The 22449-nt window shown below is 38.0% G+C and overlaps 2 protein-coding genes across 2 annotated transcripts in view; both read right to left on the reverse strand.

Moving 5' to 3' along the window:
* The window catches only part of LOC144254549 (FRAS1-related extracellular matrix protein 1-like), a 47259-nt gene extending 41812 nt beyond the window's left edge, over positions 1-5447 (reverse strand). Inside the window, exon 1 of the mRNA XM_077797856.1 lies at positions 5363-5447. The gene's annotated coding sequence lies outside the window, so the exon portion shown is untranslated. The remainder of the gene's footprint in view (positions 1-5362) is intronic.
* LOC113189689 (FRAS1-related extracellular matrix protein 1) overlaps positions 836-22449 on the reverse strand; it is an 83398-nt gene continuing 61784 nt past the window's right edge. Inside the window, exons 19-25 of the mRNA XM_077797334.1 lie at positions 21284-21480; positions 18106-18328; positions 15396-15540; positions 11536-11677; positions 8247-8442; positions 5363-5627; positions 836-932 (exon numbers count right to left, since the gene is read on the reverse strand). Coding sequence (XP_077653460.1) covers positions 836-932; positions 5363-5627; positions 8247-8442; positions 11536-11677; positions 15396-15540; positions 18106-18328; positions 21284-21480 — 1265 coding nt within the window. The remainder of the gene's footprint in view (positions 933-5362; positions 5628-8246; positions 8443-11535; positions 11678-15395; positions 15541-18105; positions 18329-21283; positions 21481-22449) is intronic.

The following is a 22449-nucleotide window of genomic DNA, read 5'->3' on the forward strand; positions in this document are numbered from 1 at the left end:
TAATACCCTCAGAATTTTAGACTGAGCCAAATTAGTTTCCTTAAAACAAATCAATCAGATTTCCTTTTGTAAAGCTAAAGCTTTGATTAATATATCCTAAGCAACTTGTTCAATTTTGTTACTAGAGTAAGAGGTATTTATAAAATTAATTTTTTACAAAAAACAAAAAGTGCACCTAGAAAACATCTGTGTGTTCTTGAAACTTCTTACTTGAATCACTCTGACAATACCAAAGATATGCATGTTTAGGGATTTAAAATGATGCTCTTTTTCACAGCCTTTCATGGAGTGCTGCCTTGATTCTATTTTTTTCCTATTACTTTTTTCATATTCTCCTTTCCCCCTACATCTCTTCATCTGACCCAAGATAAGAAGATGGCTAGGCATCTCCTCAGTACCTCCAAATTCTTCTTTTCCATTTTCCTCCTCCTGGAATGTGTTTTACACCTCCTTTTTCACAAATAAAGTGGCTCTCTGTTCCCTACCAGATCCCTATGTCTAACGTATCCTTGTAGAGAGTTTTAAACCAGCCAAAGGACTTGCATTTTTTAGTATTCGCATTAACTGTGGGGTTAAAGACTTTGTGCCCCCATTAAAAGTGTGTCAAATGTCAGCAGAGAAGGAAGGAGAAGAAAGGGTAAAGGGTGGAAAGACAGACAGGGAGATTCAATGTGAGCTCAGGTGAGCACCAGGGCTCCATCCAAGGTGGCCATTTTTGATATCTGACTCTGACTTCCCTCTCTGGAGACTTGGTTCTGAAAATGTCCTTTCGGGAAGGGGTCCTCAAAGCTCTGTGACAGCACCACTGCATTTACTTGATGTGTGTGTGTGATTTCTATGAGGGCACTGAAGTTGTCTCACGACCCTGGCTGTCCACCTCAAACTCATCTCTTCCTGGTGACTGGGATGTGACCTCATGGGAAATAGGCAGCCTGCCATCAGACAGATGGGAATGAGGGCAAACAGGCCAGGGACCCTGGAAGGGTAAGAAAGATGTTTACTGAGGCCGGTGCTCCCAGCTGGGACGCCAAGGCAGCTGTCGGCACTGACCTAAAGCTAATAAGCCAGGGGTGAAAAGGATGCAATTTCTAAACATGACTGGATCAAATACATCATTCCACTTTCATGAGTAACAATGCAAACTACTCCCAGGCAGAGAGACATTATCAGAGAGAGAGAGAGAGACAGAGTGAATGGTTATGGTTGGTTTCCCAGTCAAAATGAAGCTAGCAGAGCAAGTGAAACAAGGTCAGTACTGCTGCTGTCTGCAGCCGTCAACCAGAGGATCTTCTAAAAGCTGCACCCCCCATCCAGTAAAAGTCTGGTAAATATATTCTCAAGATTTAAAGCTGTGTTGATACCCACTCTGAGGTGAGGACACTGGTAGTATAGAGGTGGCAGCTCCTTCTGTGGGTCTGTTTTGTTTAATTCCCTTATTGCAAACCCCCACCCCCCACCCCCACCGCCACCAACAGAGGGACACGCAGCCAAGATGACCACCATTCTCATGAAATTTGGGGAATGACTCTCAGATTTGTCTGGGGTGTCTGCCTGGTCTGATTTCACCATTGCCACGGTGCTTTCAAGCTTTCTGCATTTCCTGGCATTAGAGTTGGCTGAAGAATCTGCCATCTGTCATGGCATTTAAAAGATAAAAATGGAATCATAAATAGTGCCAGCTCCTCAGGAAAAAAAAAAAAAAAAGTCCAGCCGGCATGTCAAAATGGAGGACATTAGCATGTTCTTTTAGTACCCGGCTGCCAGCAGCTGAAGTCAGCTTGCTAATCACTTGGTGTCATCTGTCCTAGAACATGCTGCCAAATCTCTCTTCCAGGCCAGCAGCACCAAACAATGCAGGGGAAATTTATGATTCACAAAATATTTTTGCAGAAGGTAAAATCTGACCATTAAACTCCCCTGTTTAATTAATGCTGCCATATCTTACATTCAAAAGGAAGGGGGAAAAAATCCTCTGCCACAGAATTTATCTCTTCTACCCAGCCAAATTCCTTGCCAAATTTAACAGCAAGCAACATAAATTTAGGTGATTAGATTGGTTGCATATATTTAATTTTTAAAAAGCACCATGATCACACTTTCATTAAAACAGACTTTCGGCTTTGGTTTAGCGCCACTTGACAAACAACACAGCAGTCCACGATTGGGTTAGTGAAATGACAAGATTAAAAAGCGGGTCTTGGGCAGATGCTAGGCTCTTCCCTTATAAATATGTAAAACTGCTGGCCAAAACCCAGAAGGACACATTGAGGAGGTTCCTTTGCACAAACTCAGAGTCTCCACGAATTTTGGGTACAACAAGGTAGAATGGAAAGAACTCTCCAAGGGAAATGAACCCTTATCCCCAAACTTAGTTTTGATACTCAGTGATGTCAATTTAGGTGGCTTCCTTTGTCTCTTGGTACTTTGGATTTCTCATGCATACAATGGTAACAACTGAGTCTCTCCCAAGGTGGGGGTGCGAGGCATAAGGGAAATAACGTACAGAAAAAAGGCTGGTACATTGCCTTGCATGCTGTAGGTGCTCAAGCAATGCTGGCTTCTTACAAGTAAACCAAGAGATTGGTTTGTTTCTCCCTGTATCCCTGTTTCCTGATCTTAAGTCATTTCAAGACCACTATCATAATTTTTGTCAACATGCCTGTACTAACTATACTCTTGTTATTTAATATTTTGTTCTATACTGATTTATTTTGTTTACATAAAGAAATTTACTTACAAGGAACTCTTTTAACTACTAAAAACTGTAAGTTTTATGTTCTAAAAACTTGATTCCATAAATACTGCAAAAATTAATATAAGAAAACAATATTTTTAATTCCAGCTAGATATTATTTTCCAATGGTTCAGAGTCTGAGGCCTGCACACTGTTAAAAAGGGAAAACTAAATGTGAAGGGATGGTAAAGACATAGCACCAACCTGAGACTTCCCCCTTGAACATCAGAAAGGTAGAGAGAACTGACAAGGAATAGTTCCTCACTCTTGATTCCCTGTTCTGTAATCAGTACCTGGGTCTGTACCAGCCTACAGCATCTCTATATCCCTGGGATACAAAGCATGGGCTTTAGGAAATAGAACCACAGCCTTTTTGCTAAAGAAAATCTTACCCAGAAGCCAAATGTATAATACAAACTAGAAAACAAAGAATCAAAAAACAAACAAAACAAATTAAAGGAAGGGCCCAAAGCACCATCCATTCAGCCTCCTCATCTTCTGTCTCTGGGAGGGCCTGCCAGGGCTTCTGGAAATTCTCAAGGCTCCTTGGAATATACTCAGATCAAAGGACTAGACCACCCAATGACTGCTAGTCCTGACCGTCAGAAGTGCCGGTGGGGCCACTACAAATTCAGAACCTGGGACTGAACAGAGATTACCAAAGCTGCCTCTATGGGATGAGACCCAAGAATTTGTATTTCGTAATTCTTCTTGGTAATTCTAAGGATCTTGAAATGTTGAAATTCCTGGGATAAATTTTTTCCAAAATGCTATCTAATATGAATTTCTATGGCTGCAAATGAGGAAAATTTCTGTAATATCACCCATCCTTACACAAAGAGATTTTATCTTCTAGCCTCACCATTAGATTAGGACCTAGCCTTTATTTCTCAACATCTATGCACATTCACTCATTGGCTTCTGTAGCAGGGTACTGGTTTCTCCAATGGCCATTAATGTTTTCAGCAGATTCTCCTATGGGCCTTGACTGGGGGGAGCAGGAGTGGAGTGAAGCAAGAAGTCCAGAAACAGGTGTAAAAAAAAAGCCCTGGATCTGATATTCATGTGTTAAGCCAAGAATCCCCTGACTACATCAGCAAACAGGAGGAAAAGAATAAGCACTATTCCTCTCTGTAACTCCCTGCCTCCTTAAGGACCATGTTTGATATTGTAAAAGGAGGAAAGGGGTCAAGGAAAGAATAAAATAAAAATGACAACCACAATAAGAGCACTAATGACAGCAGCTATTACCTGTTTAGTTCTCCCTATGTGCCAGATACTGTTTTACATACTTTACAGGTATAAGGTCATTTATACCTGTATACATACATGACTCGGTTAAGATAGTGTTGAACTAAATGATTGTCTGTTTGTTAAAGGACATCTGTCAAGAGATGAAAGAAGATATTTGTTCAGCTTCCCTGGATTTTTTGTTAGTTAAACTGTTGGACTATCCAGATCATCTTTCAAAAATCACTTTAAATACTCAAAAGATGAAGTCATCTTTACTGACATCTAGACAGTACTTATCACCATGATCTATTGAAGGTGGAAGAGTAGATGCCAGAGAGGAGTGATATTTAAACATGGGCATGCCCATAGTGCTTAATATTTTATGGGAATACACTAAATAGTATAGGAATTTGCCACATTTATATCATTTTATAATTTTCTTTAGAAGGTTGTATTGGACATGGTGAAAATTGTACTGGAAGCCAGAAGCCCCATGTGTATGCAGACAAATCTAGGCTCTTGGACTCTCCTTCTTAATCAGTAAAATTCAGGGTAGATTATGTGCCATGGTTCCCCAAAAGGCTATAACAACTTCCCAACCCTCACCCCTGCTTGGAGTCTGCACTTTGTCAAGAACCTCAAGTTTGGCCAGTTTTGAGAGCTGCTGGATGATAGATCTTCTTGAGTTTCTCCTGTTTCATGTGACTTGAAACAAATTTCCACATTTTAAATGAATATACATTTTCATTAATGTTGTATCTTTGCCTTTTCACCAGATTGCTATTCATCCCAATGATTTATTTGATGCTGAATCCTTGAACAGGTGCACAGTCTCCAATTATAACATTGTTTCTGTGGGGAAACATGATCTACTTTGTGACAACATGATTTATGACACAGTTATGGGAACATGTTGTGTCAGAAGTCAGTGTCTACTTATGCCAAACTTATTATGCTAATAAATGCCTTTTCCTCAGACAGAAAACATACTTTAAAAAGGAGGGAAATTACTTTTCTATGTGTATCCTTAGCTAGGACCCTCAACTGTTCATGCTCCTACTCACAGAAGAGCTTGCATTTGTATCTGCTTATTGCATTTATTCTTCAGCAACAGGCCCTGATTTCTTGTCTTTTTGCTGTCATTTTAAGGTTCATTTTATGAGCCTTTACCTTTCATATAGCAAGGCAGGAAAAGAGGACACTGGAAAAGCACTCAATTCTGCTTTCTTCTTTTTTTTAAAATAAATTTTATGGTACGCATTTAAGATATATAAAAGGACATCATAAGACACAAAGAATAAAATGTTACTATAAGAAAACTCATTAATATACTCCTTTTCTCTTTCTAAGCATTAATCCAAAGAAAGGGTTCAGAGAACTTTTCATAGGTCTCACCTGAAGCTGTCACTGGGCACAGCTGCCCCACTCTTAGGTATGTAGCAGACCGTCTGCCCCGCTATGTCCATTTGGCTGAAGCTTGTAATGGGGACCCCGGGATAGCGGACATATTCCACCTGGCCATACCGCGGCAGAGAGGTAATGGCATACAGCAGTTCCTCAGGCCTGTCTGTTCCATCCACAGCCAGAAGAGTGGCGGTCGTCAAGAACCCTCTGTCGCCTTTAGATACCACAAGTGGTTTTGCAAGAAGGACAATATCACCTGCAGGGCAGAAGAGACTGTGGTCAAGAATCCTATTTAAAAACACAGAATGTTCCAAGAAAAGGTAAAAGACAAAGGCCTGATGTCAAAATTGAATTAAACACAATATAGGAAGGTTTATGTAATTTTTTTTTTTTTTTTTTTGGTACCAGGGATTGAACCCTGGGGTGCTTGACCACTGAGACACTTCCTAGCCCTTTTATGTTTATTTTGAGACAGAGTCTCATTAAGTTGCTTAAGGCCTCACTAAGTGGTGGAGGCTGGCTCTGAACTTGTGATCCTCCTGTGCCACTGGGATTACAGGCATGCACCACTACATCTGGCTTATGTAACTATCATAAATAAAATGCAAAAGAAATGATCAGGCATTTCACATGAAGAGGAAATATGTGTGGCCAATAAGGATATAAAAAAGATGATTGATCTCATTAGTAATTGTGGAAATACAAACAAGATCACAATCAATTGCCATCTTATAACTCTCTGATGAGCAAAGATGTAGAAGTCTGATTATATTAAGTATTAAAGAGGATGTAGGTCAAAATAATCTTACGTACAACAAGGAAGGGAGTGTAAATTGACACACAATTTGAACTATTTTGTATAATTGGCCATTCACATATACCTTGGCCCTGCCATTGTACTCCAGGGGTGTACTGGAGAGAAACTCTTATACCTCAGGAGACATGTACCAAAATGGTCAATGAGCTCTATTTGTATTGAAAAAACTGGAGACAACCCAAATGCCTCTTCAAAAATGAACATATAAAACAAACAAACAAAAAAGTGGACATAAAACAAGTGTGGTCTATTCACACAACTGACTCATGCGGTAGAAAAATGAATGGACTACAGCTACAAATGGCAACACAGATGTACCCTGTAAACATTTTCTAGTTGCATGAATAAGTCAAGAAAACTATAAGGAAAAATTAGAAGACAACACCAAATTCAGGATAATGGTTGTCCTGGAAGATGGGAACAGATGTCTGTTATTGCCTTATTTCAGGCCCTATTGTGTGGTAGTTGCACACACGTTTGTTGTATATTTTTAAAATATTTGTTTATACACTCATGTCCATAGCAGGATTATTCACAATTTCCAGAAGGTGGGAACTACCTGAGTCCCCTCCATGGATGAATGGAGAAACAAAATGTAATGCACGTATACAATGGAATATTATTTAGCCATAAAAAGAAGGTGGATTCTGCCATATGCTACAGCACAGATGAACCTGAGAGCATTATGCTAAGTGAAACTAGCCAGTCACCAAAAAACAAATATCAGATGATATCACTTATATTAAGCACCTAGCCTGGAGTCAAATTCTTAGAAACAAATGGTGGTTGACAGGGACCAGGGGAAAGGAAAATAGGGAATTATATTGAGTATGGAGTCTTCATTTAGCAAGATAAAAACATCCTGGAGATTAGTTACACAACAATATGCATATAATTAATACTACTGAACTGTACACTCAAAACAGCTAAGATTGTACATTTTAAGATATGCATATTTTACCTTAATTTTAAAGAAAATACATAACTGTGTGATGATTAGATACTGCAGAAACAGATCATGTGTGGGCCAATGATATTCACCTGAGATCCATTAAAAACAATCGTATCTACAGAATTTATTCTTTGTATCAGGCACAGGACTAAGGGCTCTTACATGTTCATAACCATCCTGTGAGATACAGTAATGTCATGTTCCCAGATCATAAATAAGGAAACTAAAGTATAGAAATGCTAATTAACCTGCTCATGTCTACACAATTAGTAAAAAGGTGGAGATCCAATTTGTACTCAAGACATTTGAAATGAGAGCACAAACTCTTAAACACCATATTGCTTTGTTCCTCTCTCTAATATATAGGGAGTTCTGTATGAATACTTTAAGGTGAATATCCAAAAGGAAAAAATATGTGAAGTAAATACCAAGTCATTTCTGCATTGAAAAACACAAATGGTCAATAAGATCTTGAAGATATTCAATCTCATGAGAAAACAAAAAACAAAAAAGGAAAAATAAAATTAAACATGGAGATGGTATAATTTTTCCCTTGCTCTGCTTAATGAATTCAACTGTATCCTTTATTGCTGCGGAGTGTACCCTAGCACTTTCAAAGTGAAAAGAGTGACAACCTCGATCTTTTTCAATTTCAAAGTTTCTTTTTGTTATTTCTTTAATTTAAAAACACATTTGCTTTACTTCCTTTCATGTTATTGCATTGGACATATTTTTCTTTGTAACTCTATTTTCAAATGATACTGTGTTTCCGGAAGATAAAACTAGAGTTAGCACATCAATTTGGTAAGATTTTAGTTAAAGCAAAAAGTCCTGACTATTAAATTAGCCTGTGGAGTTGTATCGTGAGCAAGGCTGGATTTCTAATAGAAATAGGATTGGCTACTCCTGTGAACTTCATAGATCCAGGAGAAGCAGGTGTGGAGTTATAGCATTGAATCATGAATGATGGAACTTCAGGAATGAAGGATAGAAGGAAGAGAGGAAATGAGGGATACAGGGAGAAGGAACAAATGTTGAGTACCTGTAGCAGCTCCTTTCCATTTATAAAAACTAATCCCAATAAATACTGGTAAACATCCTTTTACCTTTTCCCATATCCTTGATGATGATATGACAGTCAAATGAAGGTGATCTGTTGTCACCATCCCAGAGGTAAAAGGTGAAGCTATCTCGATTCTGGGAATCCATTGCCCCGGTGTGCGTGTATCTCAGCAAATTCAGATCCACTTCTTCCTGGGTGCATTTCATGCCCGGGGAGAGAGAAACCCAGTCTCTCCCTATCTGAAAGGTACCAGAATTAGACAGCTGCCCATGTTTTTTTTCCCCCAGCTGAATTAGTGAATATGTTATACATATCCTCTGAAACCCTCTAATAGAAATAATATTTCAGAATAATTTTCAGAGAAATTTCAAAATATATTTTTCCATGTTACTTTGTTTTTCTATTTTCTAAGAAATATGTTACAATAAATCAAGATCGTGGCTAAAAAAAACGAGTTTGAACCAAAGGATTTTTGACATAGTCATGTGACAATTTAATAGCATTGATTCTTTCAAGGTATTTATCATCAGCAATCATAGCTGATTAAATATTCCAATTAATGAGAGCAGGTGGGTAATCGAGCTGCTGGAATGTGTTCTTTAGAAATTAGATGTGTTTCTTTTGGAGTTCCCTTTTTTAGTTCCTATCATTGTACAACTAATCAAACCTATTTTTGCAAAGTGGTTCATTACTAGGCTTCTCTGATAAGACAAAAATAGAATGAATGCATTTTATTCTCCAGTCCATTTTCTAGTTTTACTGAAGCCTGAAGAAAATGATCCAGACCCCTGTCACTCCCTACATTTATATCCTAAATCAGCAAAAAATATAATCTGCAAATATCACATGTACTATTTTTATCAGAATCTTCTAAAAACCAGCCAACATCTATTCTGTAGAGTTCGGTACAGAAATTGTGGCATTTTCAATTTAAAGAGGTTCTTATGCTGGAGGGTTGGTTTACAACAGAGAGAGAAAGAGTATTAGAAAGTGAAATAATAAATCTGTATCTTATTAATAATCCTGTTACTGTTTTAAGATATACACATGGCTTTCCCTAAGAATAGCTCATAAAAAAGTAATTTGATATAACTGAAGAAAACGTCGTTTTAAAATTTTACAGTATGAACTATATTGCACTTTTTCTGTCTGATTTAAGTAACTAAGACAGAAACATGAATCATTCGCCTTTTATGTCCTTTCAATACATTATCCCACCAATTCCGGGCTTCTAGAAGAGAAGCTCTGTCCTGCTCTCTCCTTATAATCTTGCCACTTGTCTCTCTGTCATTCTACTTGATGAGGTTTCTTCCTCTTTAATACTCTTGCCCATCTGATGCTTGCAACATACGTTCAGCCCCAGGGCTCATGGGTGAAAGTTAATTATATTGTAGTAGTTAAGCTCAGTGTTCATTTCCATAATAAGATCTATTTGCAAATACATTTTTTTTCCAAGCAGATTCTTTTTCTGGTTTTAAACTAGACAGTCTACAGTTATATTTAACTTTTCCTCGTTGTAACCTTGTCCAGGAAAATAAATACAGAATACCAAATCTTTTGCTCTCTCTTGCCTTTACCAAACTCTTCTCTTACACTCTCAAAAGGGAATTTGATCTGACAGAATCATCTAAAAGCCAAAAAGAGGGAGAAAATAAGAACTGGACTCGAAATGAGAAAAACTAAGGAAAGCCAACAAGAAAACTTGATCTCTTGAGACAGTCCAGGAGGCCTGGAATCCTGGTCCCCAGCCTAGGGGAGCCTGAAGGAGGTGCAAGAGAATGGTGGGGAGCCCTACTGGGAATCTGAACCCATCTGGATTTTCACATATCCAAAACAGTTCAGTTCCCAAGCCACCCAAATGTGTGAGCTTTCGCTGCATTTCTGCTTCATTACTCTTCAAAATGAAATAAGGACCCAGCTGCACCTCAATTTAAATCAGCAATTGCTCTTCACTCTGATTCTCTATAGTGCCCACACTCTAAGACAACCAAGCTGTTCCACACAGAAAGCATCCTCGCTGCTTCAGAGGACTGTGTTAAGAAATCAGTTGAACCATCACACCAGGCATTGCTAGTGGTCGTTGCTGGTCTGACTCCACTATTCAATAAACATTTTGGCGGATTACTGGACTGACCTTCTCAAGGGACTAATCCTTAAGAATCATTCACATGGTCTGAATAGACTGAAATCTGGCCCATTCTAGGACTAACGTGAAACAAGGAGGTACTGTCAGATCACAAGCAGTTGGAAGAGTTAGCAATAGAATCCACTATTAGGATCCCCTAACGTTTCCATGCTTATAGTTTCCTGATACAAATCAGGGATGTGAATTACTACGTCGTGCAGTTTACTGGATTCAGGTATGGCAGCTGTCACAATCTGGGGTGGGATGGCCTCCACATGAAGTTTCTGCCCAGGGTTTTTGGTGCAAGATGTTACTCACTGGAACCTTTGCATGAGGTCTCTGGGGTGGCAAGGGAAAGTGGGATTGCAGAGTAAGGGCACCAACCCTCCAGCTAACCCTCCAGATAACCCTCCTTCATCTCATCCAAAACACAGAACAATTTGGTAAATGTACAGTGAACTGTCTCCCTAGAGAAGAGACAGGATTGTCACTGCTTGGAGAGGAGGATGAAGTTTGAGAAAGAAACGTGAAGGTTCCCTTTGCTGAGACTCATTGAAAAGGCAGAAGGTGATAACACTAAGGTAAGGTTTGGAGTCCCACGTGGAGAGAGGCTTGATCCCTCGGCTGCACTCTCAGGTCCCTGCATTATAGTGTCAGGGGACAGAGGCTTCATTTGTTAGGGGACTAGAGCAGAAGGAGCTGGAGACACTCTCTTCATATTTTCCTAGGCCTAACTGTCATGAAAAAAAATCAATTTTTTCATCTTTCTGAAAATGATCTGCATCTTAGCTGGGAGAGAGAGAGGTTGCTGGTAGATTTGAAGGAGTTTTGCACTTGACATGGTAGATGGTAAAGAGAAAAGTTACTCGGGTCATAAGAAAAAAAAATCTGGTGGGAATGAAGATATCTCAGAAGAAGCTAGATTCTTCAGAACCAGACAACTTCCTTTACCTGGTAACTTCCTCCCTCAGCATTTAGGGAAAAGCTCTGGGGAAGGGAGCAATAAAGAACCTTAATATTGGTTGAATTTACCTTTTAATTGACTTGAAAATTTAGAAGGACATGAGTTCACCCTGGTTGAGGAAAATTCATCTCTGGATAAAAAATATGACTAAGAATAAATTCCATTGCACAAATGTGTGTGTTGAGCAAATTTAGAACTGCTATATTAATTTCAAAAAAAAAAATAAGCCTTAAAACCACTAACCTTAAGCTGAAGTTGTCCATGTTGGGGAAGCCTTTCAAATAAATAGTAAATCTTCTCCCTGGGTGAGTCTTTGTCTACAGCGGAAAGAACAGCGCTAGAAATAATACGGGTATCCCCCATATTCATTTCAATTTCAGCCTTCCTGCAAAAAGGGAAATGCCTGAGTTGATATGAAAACGGAAGCTGTTCCTTTAACAGGGAAAACTTATATTGACTCTCACAGTTCCCACCCTTCAACACCTGAGGAAGGACTTTCAATAGCCAAAGTGACAAGAATGAAGTGCAGACATGAAAAAAAGCTCTCATTTCACTTTACGTGCTAAAGTCTAAAAAGAAATGAGGCAGCAGCAATGAATAGAGTAGCACAAAATTAAAAACCATTCCAACTGCTAACATGTGTAGAACTTATAATTTTATAAGAAAAATTCAGTTCAGCCAGGCATGGTGGTGCACACCTGTAATCCCAGCAGATTGGGAGGCTAAGAGGCAGGAGAATCAAGAGTTCAAAGCCAGCCTCAGCGAAAGCGAAGTGCTAAGCAACTCAGTGAGATCCTGTTTCTAAATAAAATACAAAGTAGGGCTGGGGATGTGGCTCAATGGTTGAATGCCTCTGAGTTAAATTCCTGGTACAAAAAAAAAAAATTCAGTTCATAAAATGATTATTTCTAATATTTCATTTAACACTCACTGCAATAGCTCCATAAGTAATGGGCCAGGTACTATCACTGTAATTTTATAGACAGAAGCTTACTGAAAGAGATTAAGTGACTTATACACAGTGTTCCAGTACCCTTTGTGATATGCCATTCTGAGTTTGGTAGTATTTAGGTAATCTGGGGGCCTCTAATATACTCTTTGTCTCTGTGGTTATGTTCTGGTAGCCTGTGTTCTCTTTATCATGCTTCATCTCTGCCCAGTGCTTGGGCCACCAGGTAGCTGCTGGCATCTTGAGCTGCAGGCTGGCACAGCAAGCAGGCTTGGGTGAGAACAGCTGGTGCTTCTAACCTGGACGCTGCTGCTGTGGTTTTTGCAGGGCCTCTGTGGTGCTGCTGCTTCTACAGCCAATATGGCCACTTTCCCTAGTCTCATCCAAGGGAAGAGACCTCCTCCCACCAGTGCTTCTAGCTCTCAACCATGGACATTACACATGCCTACTCTGTCCACCCTAGCGGGCTTGTTTCTGAGAAATATTGAGACATGTGAATTACTCGGGATTCAGAGCAAGGAATTTGAGCATCACCAACCGGCACCAACAAACAGCCTTCCGGTCCTCTGCCGTGAAACCAAGGTCAGGACACTTCAGTTTCAACCTGACTAGGGGAGGTTTCTTGTCCACCAGGACTGATATCCCCCTTGGCAGTAAGAGGAGACTTTGGTCTATCTTTTTACCGGAGAGTATATTAGTCCCATTATTCTAGAAGGCAAAGGGATCTGTTGCATCTGTTGGTTGGGGGCTTAGGGAGATTAGTGGTGCTTTTTATCAAAAGAGACAGAAGAATCTAAACAGGAAGCCAGAATGATGAAGGCGGAAATTTGGTGAGAAGAAAAGTGTCAGTAATAAATATCGAGAAGAAAAGAGGTGTCTGTAAAAGAGACCCTGGACAAAGACTGTGGTGCAAGTAATTTGTTTGAGAGGCAATCTCGGGAAGAAGGAGAGAAGCAGGGAGTGAGAAAAGAAAAGACAACAAAGGGTATATTTCCTGAGTGGGTAGCTGGGCTCAAACCTACTAGGAATACTTTTTTTTTTTTTTTCCCTTTTCAAGAGACAGGATCTTGCTGTGTTGTCAGGCAGCCCTAACATCTAGGCTTAAGAGATCCTCTTGCCTCCGTCTTCCAAATAGCTGGGGTAATAGGCATGTGTTATACACTCCAGTTGCTGGGGATCTCTTGAGGAGCCATGGAGGATGTCACTAAGATTGTGCTTCTGGAGGACAGGAAGCTAGCACATTTATCTCATTTGTTAGCTCCTGAGGCTAAGGGCTGTCCCTACAGTGCTCTCTGCTGTACCTGAATGTGGGCCAAATGAGCCACTGCAGCTCAGAGAAAGACCCAAATTTGAAAAGTGGAGCAGGGCACTGTGGGCATCTGAGGTGGGGTGCTAATACTGAGCAGGGTACATTCCCCCACAACCATCAAGAGAATCACAAGTGGGCTGAGGGGCTGTGACTCAAGGAACTAGAATGTTGACCCAGCACCTAAGAGGACCACCATACAAATGATATCATAGGCTCTACCAGGGTCCAGTGAGGTGACAAGGGTCACGGGATTTGGTGGGAAAGCCAAGGGTAACTTCTAAGGGAACAGCTTTAATAGAGTGGTAAAGGTTGGTTAGAGACATTGGCAGAAATGGAAGAAACCAGAACAAGCTACTCTCGCAAAAAGTTTGGCAGTAAAATGAGTGTGGGACTGGGTTGTCTGAGTCCTCAGAATGAAGACAGTTACTTACAATAGTGACGATAATGAACACTTAAGATTGTGCATGAGCCGGGCACAATGGTGCATGCCTGTAATCCCAGCAACTCAGAAGGCTGAGGCAGAAGGATAGTTCAAACCCAGCCCCAGCAACTTAGTGAGGCCCTAAGCAACTCAGAAAGACCCCGACTCTAATAAAATATTTTTAAAAGGGCTGGGGATGTGGCTTGGTAGTTAAGCATCCCTGGATTCAATTCCTGGTCCCCCCCCCAAAAAAAAAAAGATTCTGCACAATGTTTTAGCCATTCTTTTAAGCGCTTTTAAGTGTTTTTTGTTCATTTAATCCTTGCAATAGCCTATGAAGAGGATAAAACATTATCCCCATTCACAGAGAGGTTAGCAGATACAATGAAGTAGTGTACTCAAGATCATACCACCACACCAAAGTACAGAATTACTGAGTCAACATGACTCCAGAATTTGCTCTCTTAACTACTAACCATATCCCTGTGTCTTATTGATAGAAGGAAGGAAAAGGGAGAAATTGAAGATGCAGGAGGGGAAAAATTATGGAGGATGTACTAGAAGGAGGCAAAAGGTGATTTATTCAAGGACACATGGGAGATAAAGGGAGAACATCGCTTCCTCTCCACAAAACAGAATGAAAGAGAAAGATAAGAGAAAGGAGGAATTTGCAAAAATTATAAACATCTGAGGTAATAGAAATCCCAGTTACCCAGACCCAATCATTACACCTTGTATACCTATATTAAAACATCATACTGAATCCCATAAAAGTGTACAATTATTATGTCAACTAAAAATAAAAATGTATTTTAAAAAGAAAAAAAAGGGATTCTGAAGCAATCAAAGAGGTGTAGTAATTTTGTAGCTATGACTATCTCAGGAAGTTTAGTAGCAAGGATGTGGCCTTCTATTACCAAAAGGGGTGTTGATACATGTGGAACTTGGTAGAAATATGGTAGATCACGAAGAACCAAGATGATGAAAGGAGTATGATTGCTTATTTCCCTCTGTCACTCTTATTTAAAAGTTTGAGCAAGTCCATTGTGAGGACTGTTTGCAGTTAACATTACCACTCTTGAGTAGAATACACATATTGATTGAACTTTGGTGCATGTGGGCATAGGTCTAAATATTTACTAGCATATCCCTTCTATGCTGTATGCTCAGTCATTCTTATTTTTTTATACCTACTTGGAAATTTTAGAAGAAAATCAAATAATTAAAGAACTTGTTAAGAGGAGGTTTCATTCACTGGCATTTACATTAAGTGTTCCAGGTGCCTGTGTGGGTGGAGCAAGTTAAGATGGACCAAATGATGGAATACTGGCTTCCTTAGGGGACACACACTTGTTCTTCACCCAGGATCACAGATTTCACAGAGCTTCATAAAAATCAGGGAGGGACTCTCTTAGGTGGCTTACTTGCTTAGCATTGGTTTCTCATCATTAACCGGAGTGATCTCTACTGAAATGGTTTTAAGTATCTTGTGTTTCCCATCTGACAATTGGATTGTAAAGTCATCAGCAAAGCTCTCAGAGTCATCATGCACATAGGTCAACCTCATTCCTAGAAAAGGAGAAAAAGAAAGTAAAACTCACTTAGGATTGAACCATCCCAACACACATCACAGGTAATCTGTTTTAAATCTGAGGAACTGGTACTAGCAAGATTTCATGGGGACCAGTGGTGTAGCTCACTGAGCAGTTGGCTAGCAAGACAAGGTCCTGGCTAGTTTCCCCTGCATGGGGGAAAAGGTATACTAATCAGTACACTAGGGTGAAATAAAACTTGTCTTAGAAAATTAAAAAGTACCTTCCTATCCCATTATAAATTCTTTATTTTAAATAATTTAGAATTTGACAGGGGTCTTGTTCTAAATCAATGAGAAAAAGATGTATTATTAAGTAAACCATATAAAAACAAAGGTGTCAGAGAGTTTAAATGAAACAAAAACTTAATTACTTGGGAAAAATTAGAGAGATATAGCCCTATCTTGAGCCAGTCCCCAAGATAAAAGCTTAAATATTAAAAGCCATATTTAACTATATTTTTTAAACCCAGAATAACCAAGTCTTATGAATTGGTGCAACCACTCTGTAAAGCAAAATGGAGATTGCTCAGAAAACTTGGAATGGACCACCACTTGACCTAGCTATCTCACTCATCAGTATATACCCAAAGGACTTAAAATCAGTATGCTACAGTGACACTGCCACATCAATGTTTATAGCAACTCAATTCACAATGGCTAAACTATGAAACCAACCTAGAGCTGAATGGATAAAGAAAATGTGATATATATATATATATATATACACACACACACACACACACACATACATATACATACATATACATACAATAAAATATTACTCAGCCTCTAAGAAGAATAAAATTATGGCATTTGCAGGTAAATGGATGGAGGTGGAGAATATCATGCTAAGTGAAATAAGCCCATCTCAGAAAACCCGAAGGCTGAATGTTTTCTCTGATAAGCACATGCTGAACCATAATGGCAGGGGTGGAATGAAGGAACTTTGGATTGGGTAAAGAAGAGTGAGGGGACAGAGTGTGGGATGGGAAGGACAGTGGAATGAGATGAACATTATCACCCTATACACATGTATAATTACACTACCAGTGTGACTCTGCCCCATGTCCAGCCAGAGGAAGGAGAATTGTGCTCCATTTGTGTATAATGTGTCAAAATGCATTCTAGTGTCATATATAACTAATCAGAACAATTTTTTAAAATACAATTAAAAAAAAAGACAACATGGAGAAGAAACGGGTGGGCAACCCAGGGGAAACTGACAGGAAGCTGCATTCTGAAGGCATGTCCTGGGCTAGCCCAAAAGGAGAAGGACCCTGCAGACTGGGAAAAGAAAACAGGTAGAGAAGGAAGGAGAATGAGAGTAGGCAGTAATTCTGAAACTGAACCATTTGGTCACATTTTTTTAAAGTATTTTTATAAGTGGGAAATGGGATAAGATCAGTGTTTTTTAAAGGAGAAAAGTAATTAAAAAATAATTCAGGCTGCTATTTCGATGTGTCATTTCCCTAAAGAGCAAATTATCTCCTCAGAGACTAATGAGTCCTTATTATATGTGGTTCTATATTTGTTTCAACTATGGAAATTTTGGCAGACAAAGCTCTTAAAATTTAGTTCCATGATCTCATTAATTTTAAAAGGGGATTTTTTATTATGACATAAAAGTTTACATTAAAATACCAAAAATTGCAAATATTATTTTTAATGGTTCCCTAAAAGTGAAAGAAAATATGTTATTGCCTTTCCAATAAGCTATTATTTCTAGCCAGGACTTCATGCCTATCAATATTCTAGAGCCCAGAAGTAACGCTGGAGGGATTAAAAATAAAGTGAATGCTATTTCTTCACCCTCTATTTCTATGATTTATAATCATCTTTGCTCTGTTAAATTACATTCTAAAAATATTTGTTCCATATATCTATATAATATATACATTATAATGTATATATATAAATTGTAGATGGAAACAATTATTTTTTTAATTTATTTTATGTATTTTTATGTGGTGCTGAGGATCAAACCCAGTGCCTCACACGTGCTAGGCAAGCTCTCTACCACTGAGCTACAACCCCAGCCCCTTAAATTACTTTTTAATTTGTTAAACTGATAAATAAAAATTATATGTAATTATAATATACAACATGACTTTTGATCTATGTGATATACTTGATATATATTATATACATATACACACATTGTGATATGGTTAAATCAAAATAATTAACATGTATTACTTTATAATTTGTCTCTGTGTATGTATGTGTGTGTGTGTGTGTGTGTGTGTGTGTGTGCTGAGAATACTTAAGATCTATTCTTTAACAATTTTCAAGTACACAATATATTTTAGCAACCATAGTCACCAATGATGTACAATAGATATCTTAAACGTAATCCTTCTGTCTAAATGAAATTTTGTACTCTTTGACTAGCGTCTCCCCATTCCTCCCATCCCCCAGCCTCTGGAAACCATCATTCTACTCTCCACTTCAGTGAGTTAGATTTTTAGAGTCCACATGTAAGTCCAAATTAAATTATTAAATCAATAGCAACAAATGAATGGAAGTGGGACATGATATACCAGTCTTGAAAAGTTCCAAGGAAAAGCTGTGAACAAGTTCCTGCTTCTGGTCAGGGTTGGCTGGCTGCTTATTCTGAGGAGAGTCTTTGCTGAGCATCCTATTGATGAGGAGACCATGACGTGGTTTCTGAATGATGCTGAACAATAAGGGGTCCTTGGGAATGTCCAGGTCAGCAGCACTGATGACAGAAGAATCCAGCTCTGTCGTCTGACCCTCACACACCTAACAGGAACAAGTCCAAAAAGTCAGCTGTGTGTGCAATAGAATCTGTCCACTAGTTTCTTCTGACAAACTACTAAAATTGTCATTTGAAGATACCGTATTGCAGATTTTTCCATAACATTTATATATAATGAGTCCTAAAAAGAAATTGCTCGTTCAATAGGAACATAAAAAGAAACACCAAATCTATTAATTTCCCTCATATTTTTTGAAGATTTTAAAGCAATTTTCATTTCCATGAACAAAAAGAACATATGATTTTAAATGAATATATTACTCAAAAGTTTTAAAATTGGGGGGAAAAAGCAACCAAAGAATGCATAGTCTTTAGAAGTCAGAAAAGTTCAGTTGTAAAATCAAATCTAGAACCTTCACCTTCAGATACCAATCTGTTATTGTAACCTCCTGGACCTCATCCTTTCTACAATTCTTAGGTTTCTAACTGTTTTAGGAATAGCACAAATATCTATGTATACTGCATGTATTTGGTGTTTTAACTTTTATTATAGCAGTAATATCTTCTTTATTTATTTCAGTCAACAATTGAGAAGGATGCTTCTGGCAGCAGATAGTGTGTATTTTAATTCTGGGTCTTTCATCTTTCCCTAATCCTCACACCTCAAATTTTCCTGACCCATTTTCCCACACCCCACTTCAGGTTTGTAATCCTTAAAGCACAAAGAGAGTGGAATGTTCATGATTTCATGCAGGATCTAGTCATTTAAACAATATGATACATAGATATCCTGACCTCCCCCCCCCATAGTGAGGATAGGGAGAACAAGGAAATATTTTTGCTTCCTATTTTGAAATATGGCAGGATTTCAGTAATAAAAGAGAACAAATTCTATACATGCTTCTTGGGAATCTGCAATATCACTATGCTACATGCTGTGGAGAATATGAATATTCTCAAGAATTTAAGTCAGGAGAGACTGAAGGCCTCTCCACCAATAACTGTATTATGAGGAAGACAACACCCAGCACTGCTAGATACCAATAAACAAGAAGCACAGTAGGGTGGAGGACACCAGGATATCTTTATGGCTGAGAGTACAATCAAAGCTTGAAGGACAAATATGGCTTAGAATCTCATGGACTTTGAAGGGAACCCTCCTGTAACCACTTTTTACAGAATGCACATAAAGAAGAGTTACTTACCATACATGATGCCTGAGCTAAAATGATGCTAATTTTAATTTATCTGACCTCACTTATTAAGGACTGAGGCAGTATCATAGATTAATTCATAATGATACACTTATAAAAATTTTTCTTTGATCACAATTCACCTATTTTTCAAAAAACTTTAATAAAGCAACTTAAAAATATATTATTAATTATTATTCATCATAGAAATTAACTATGAAGCCTTTCCCCCCTGACATACTGTATAGGACAATGTTTCTTATTTACAAAATGGTAAGTTCATTCACAAGGGTACTAGGAAATTTTACTGAAAAAATGTGGTATTCTTTGTTGGAGATTGGATTATTTATTGAGATTATGACAATGCAAAATTTAGATCAATACTCATAAAAGGCAGACATTTGTAAGTTGACGGGTTTGGAATGGATTACAATAAACTAAAATTTCAAGTGTTTTTATAGCACCATGGGATAAAAGTCCAGCTATCCACAAAATAAATATATTTTCTCACAAGAAAGAAAAATATTCCTTGAAGTTTAGTCGCCTCTGCCAATGACACTGGTACTCCATATTTGTTACCCTATAACAGCTTTCTCTAAGGAAGACACACTTAAAAAGCATGATTACTTCTAAAGAGCAAGGGACAACTTCCTAGTAGCCTAATTATTTCTGAGGCCCCAACCCTAGACACATACAGCACAATGGAGGTAAGTATAGAAGAAATCTTTTGTATATTTTTTTTTTGTCTCACATAATTACTGAGGGGCTCTCCAGAGAAACCCATGTGCCAACAAAATAGGAAAGGCAGGAGCTGCCTCTTAAATTTAATACTGAGGTGACTCTCATGTACCATTAAGATTCAGTAGAAAATTAAAAACAAACAAAGACTTTCACATTTAAAATGTAATTTTTTTTTAGCAGGAAAAAAACCACAAAATAATGATTTTGGTCAATAACAGAAAAAAGATAACAAATACAACAATGACAATAATAATGATGACAACTGTTCATTAAGCGTCTGCTCTGTGCCTGGCCATCTCAATCATCATGGCTAACCCTCAAAGAAGACTTTATACACAGTTTGCAGATGAGGAAACAGAAGCCCAAGATCATATACCTATGAAAAGCAAGACCCCCAAGTCCCTCTAATTCCAAAGCCTGTGTTCATCCTATTTCTTTAGGATTTGCTAATACATATGTCTGGATTAAATAATCATTTACATTTATATGTACTTATACATATAAGTTGCTTAAAAAGAGTTATATACTAATATGAAAGATTTTAAATCTACATAATTTTGTTTTTAGGAAACAAACTATAGAGTAGTAAATAAAATTTATCCCTATTTAAAAATTAAAAATAAAAACAAATCACAATATCATACCCATTACTAGTATGTGCAAGAATTATTTAGGCTATTTAGTTAACCTCATTAAGCCTAATTTCTTTAGCTACAAAATGACAATAATAATGCCATCCTCTTAAGAGTCAACAGTGAGGATTAAATACGAATACATATAAAGGGCTTGGAATCTACAATGTAGTAAGTACTCCATTCTATACATATGCAATGTAGTAATCGTATCCATGCAATTGCCCAATGCTAGCAATAATTATGATTATTGCCATTATTGTTATTATTAGAGTAATAGCTTTCAAGTAATCACATGACATAGGTTACTGTGTTCCCTACCCCTCACCAAATCAGTGTGTTTAGAGCTTCTGAACCAATTTAAATGGACTAGGTTAAAATAAAGATAAAAAAATGATGAGTGAGAAATGGAATATTATGATAAGGTTCTTACAGTAATATTCTGCACTACAAAGTCAGGAACTTCATCATTTGTGGGGTTGATTATAACATAAAATGGAGTCTGCAAGGAGCGTCGCTTCCCATCTGTGACGTACACCACAAACTGGTCAGTGGTCGGTTCCATCCTCAGGTGTCTGGATTGCACATAGTTGATGTGCAAAGCCTTCATATCTTTCCAGTGAAAGGAAGCTAGAGCACACCAAGATGGAACAGGTAAGTAAGAAAAGCATTATTTACGAGGTACTGGTCCTTATCTTGAACCCAATAACACCCTGTTTTTCAGCAAAACCAATAAAAGATCATGGCAGTTCACCTAAGTATCTGCTGTCAGGGACAGCTACAACATCTGCCAACCATTAACATAAAAACAGATAATCATAGATCAAAAGATTCAAATATACAGGGAGAACAGAAGAGCAATAGCTACAAACCAGGATGCAGAGGAACTTCCTGACCACTCTTCAGATCCTCGGAATGAATGCTGGGAGACCATTATCTGACCACTGCTGCTGCCTGAGCAGCTCATGTTATACTTCGGTAAGAAAGAGCCCACCTCTTTCACATAGAGGCAAAACAGGAGACGATTCTTGACCTACTTGATGTGCACATCAAGCACCTGATTGAATTGAGTGGAATTAGCTGATGTAATGTTTGGGTATTAAGATGTAGCCTTAAATCAAAAAAGGGTTCCATGTGTGAATTAAGTCACAGGAAAAATTGGGCAATGTTTGATGCAATTAATCTTAAATCCAGACTTTCTCATATTTAAAGTAGATATGCCTCAAAAAGGGCTCGCAGAATCATATACTTCTAAAGTAACTTAAAAATATATTATTAATTATTATTATTATCTTAGGAAAATTTGGATTTTTGCTTTCTGCTTTTGTTTTGGTTGTTTTGTTTTTGCCTCAAATACAGGAGCTATTTTATTATCTGAGACACATTTTGATTTCAAAATTAATGTTATCTGCTTAAACTTTTCAGACTTTCTTTCTATATAACACTCATAGTATGTTTTCCAATCTTTTCCACCAGTATATATTAAAATGATGAAAACTTGTGAGTCTGAGACCTTGTAAGCTCCCACCAGATAAATTCTATTACAGCATTCTGTGCTACTATAAGGGCCTTTAAAAACATTATCTCTTTAATATATAT

The sequence above is a fragment of the Urocitellus parryii genome, chromosome 4, assembly GCF_045843805.1.
Source record: "Urocitellus parryii isolate mUroPar1 chromosome 4, mUroPar1.hap1, whole genome shotgun sequence".
Classification (NCBI taxonomy): Eukaryota; Metazoa; Chordata; class Mammalia; order Rodentia; family Sciuridae; genus Urocitellus; species Urocitellus parryii.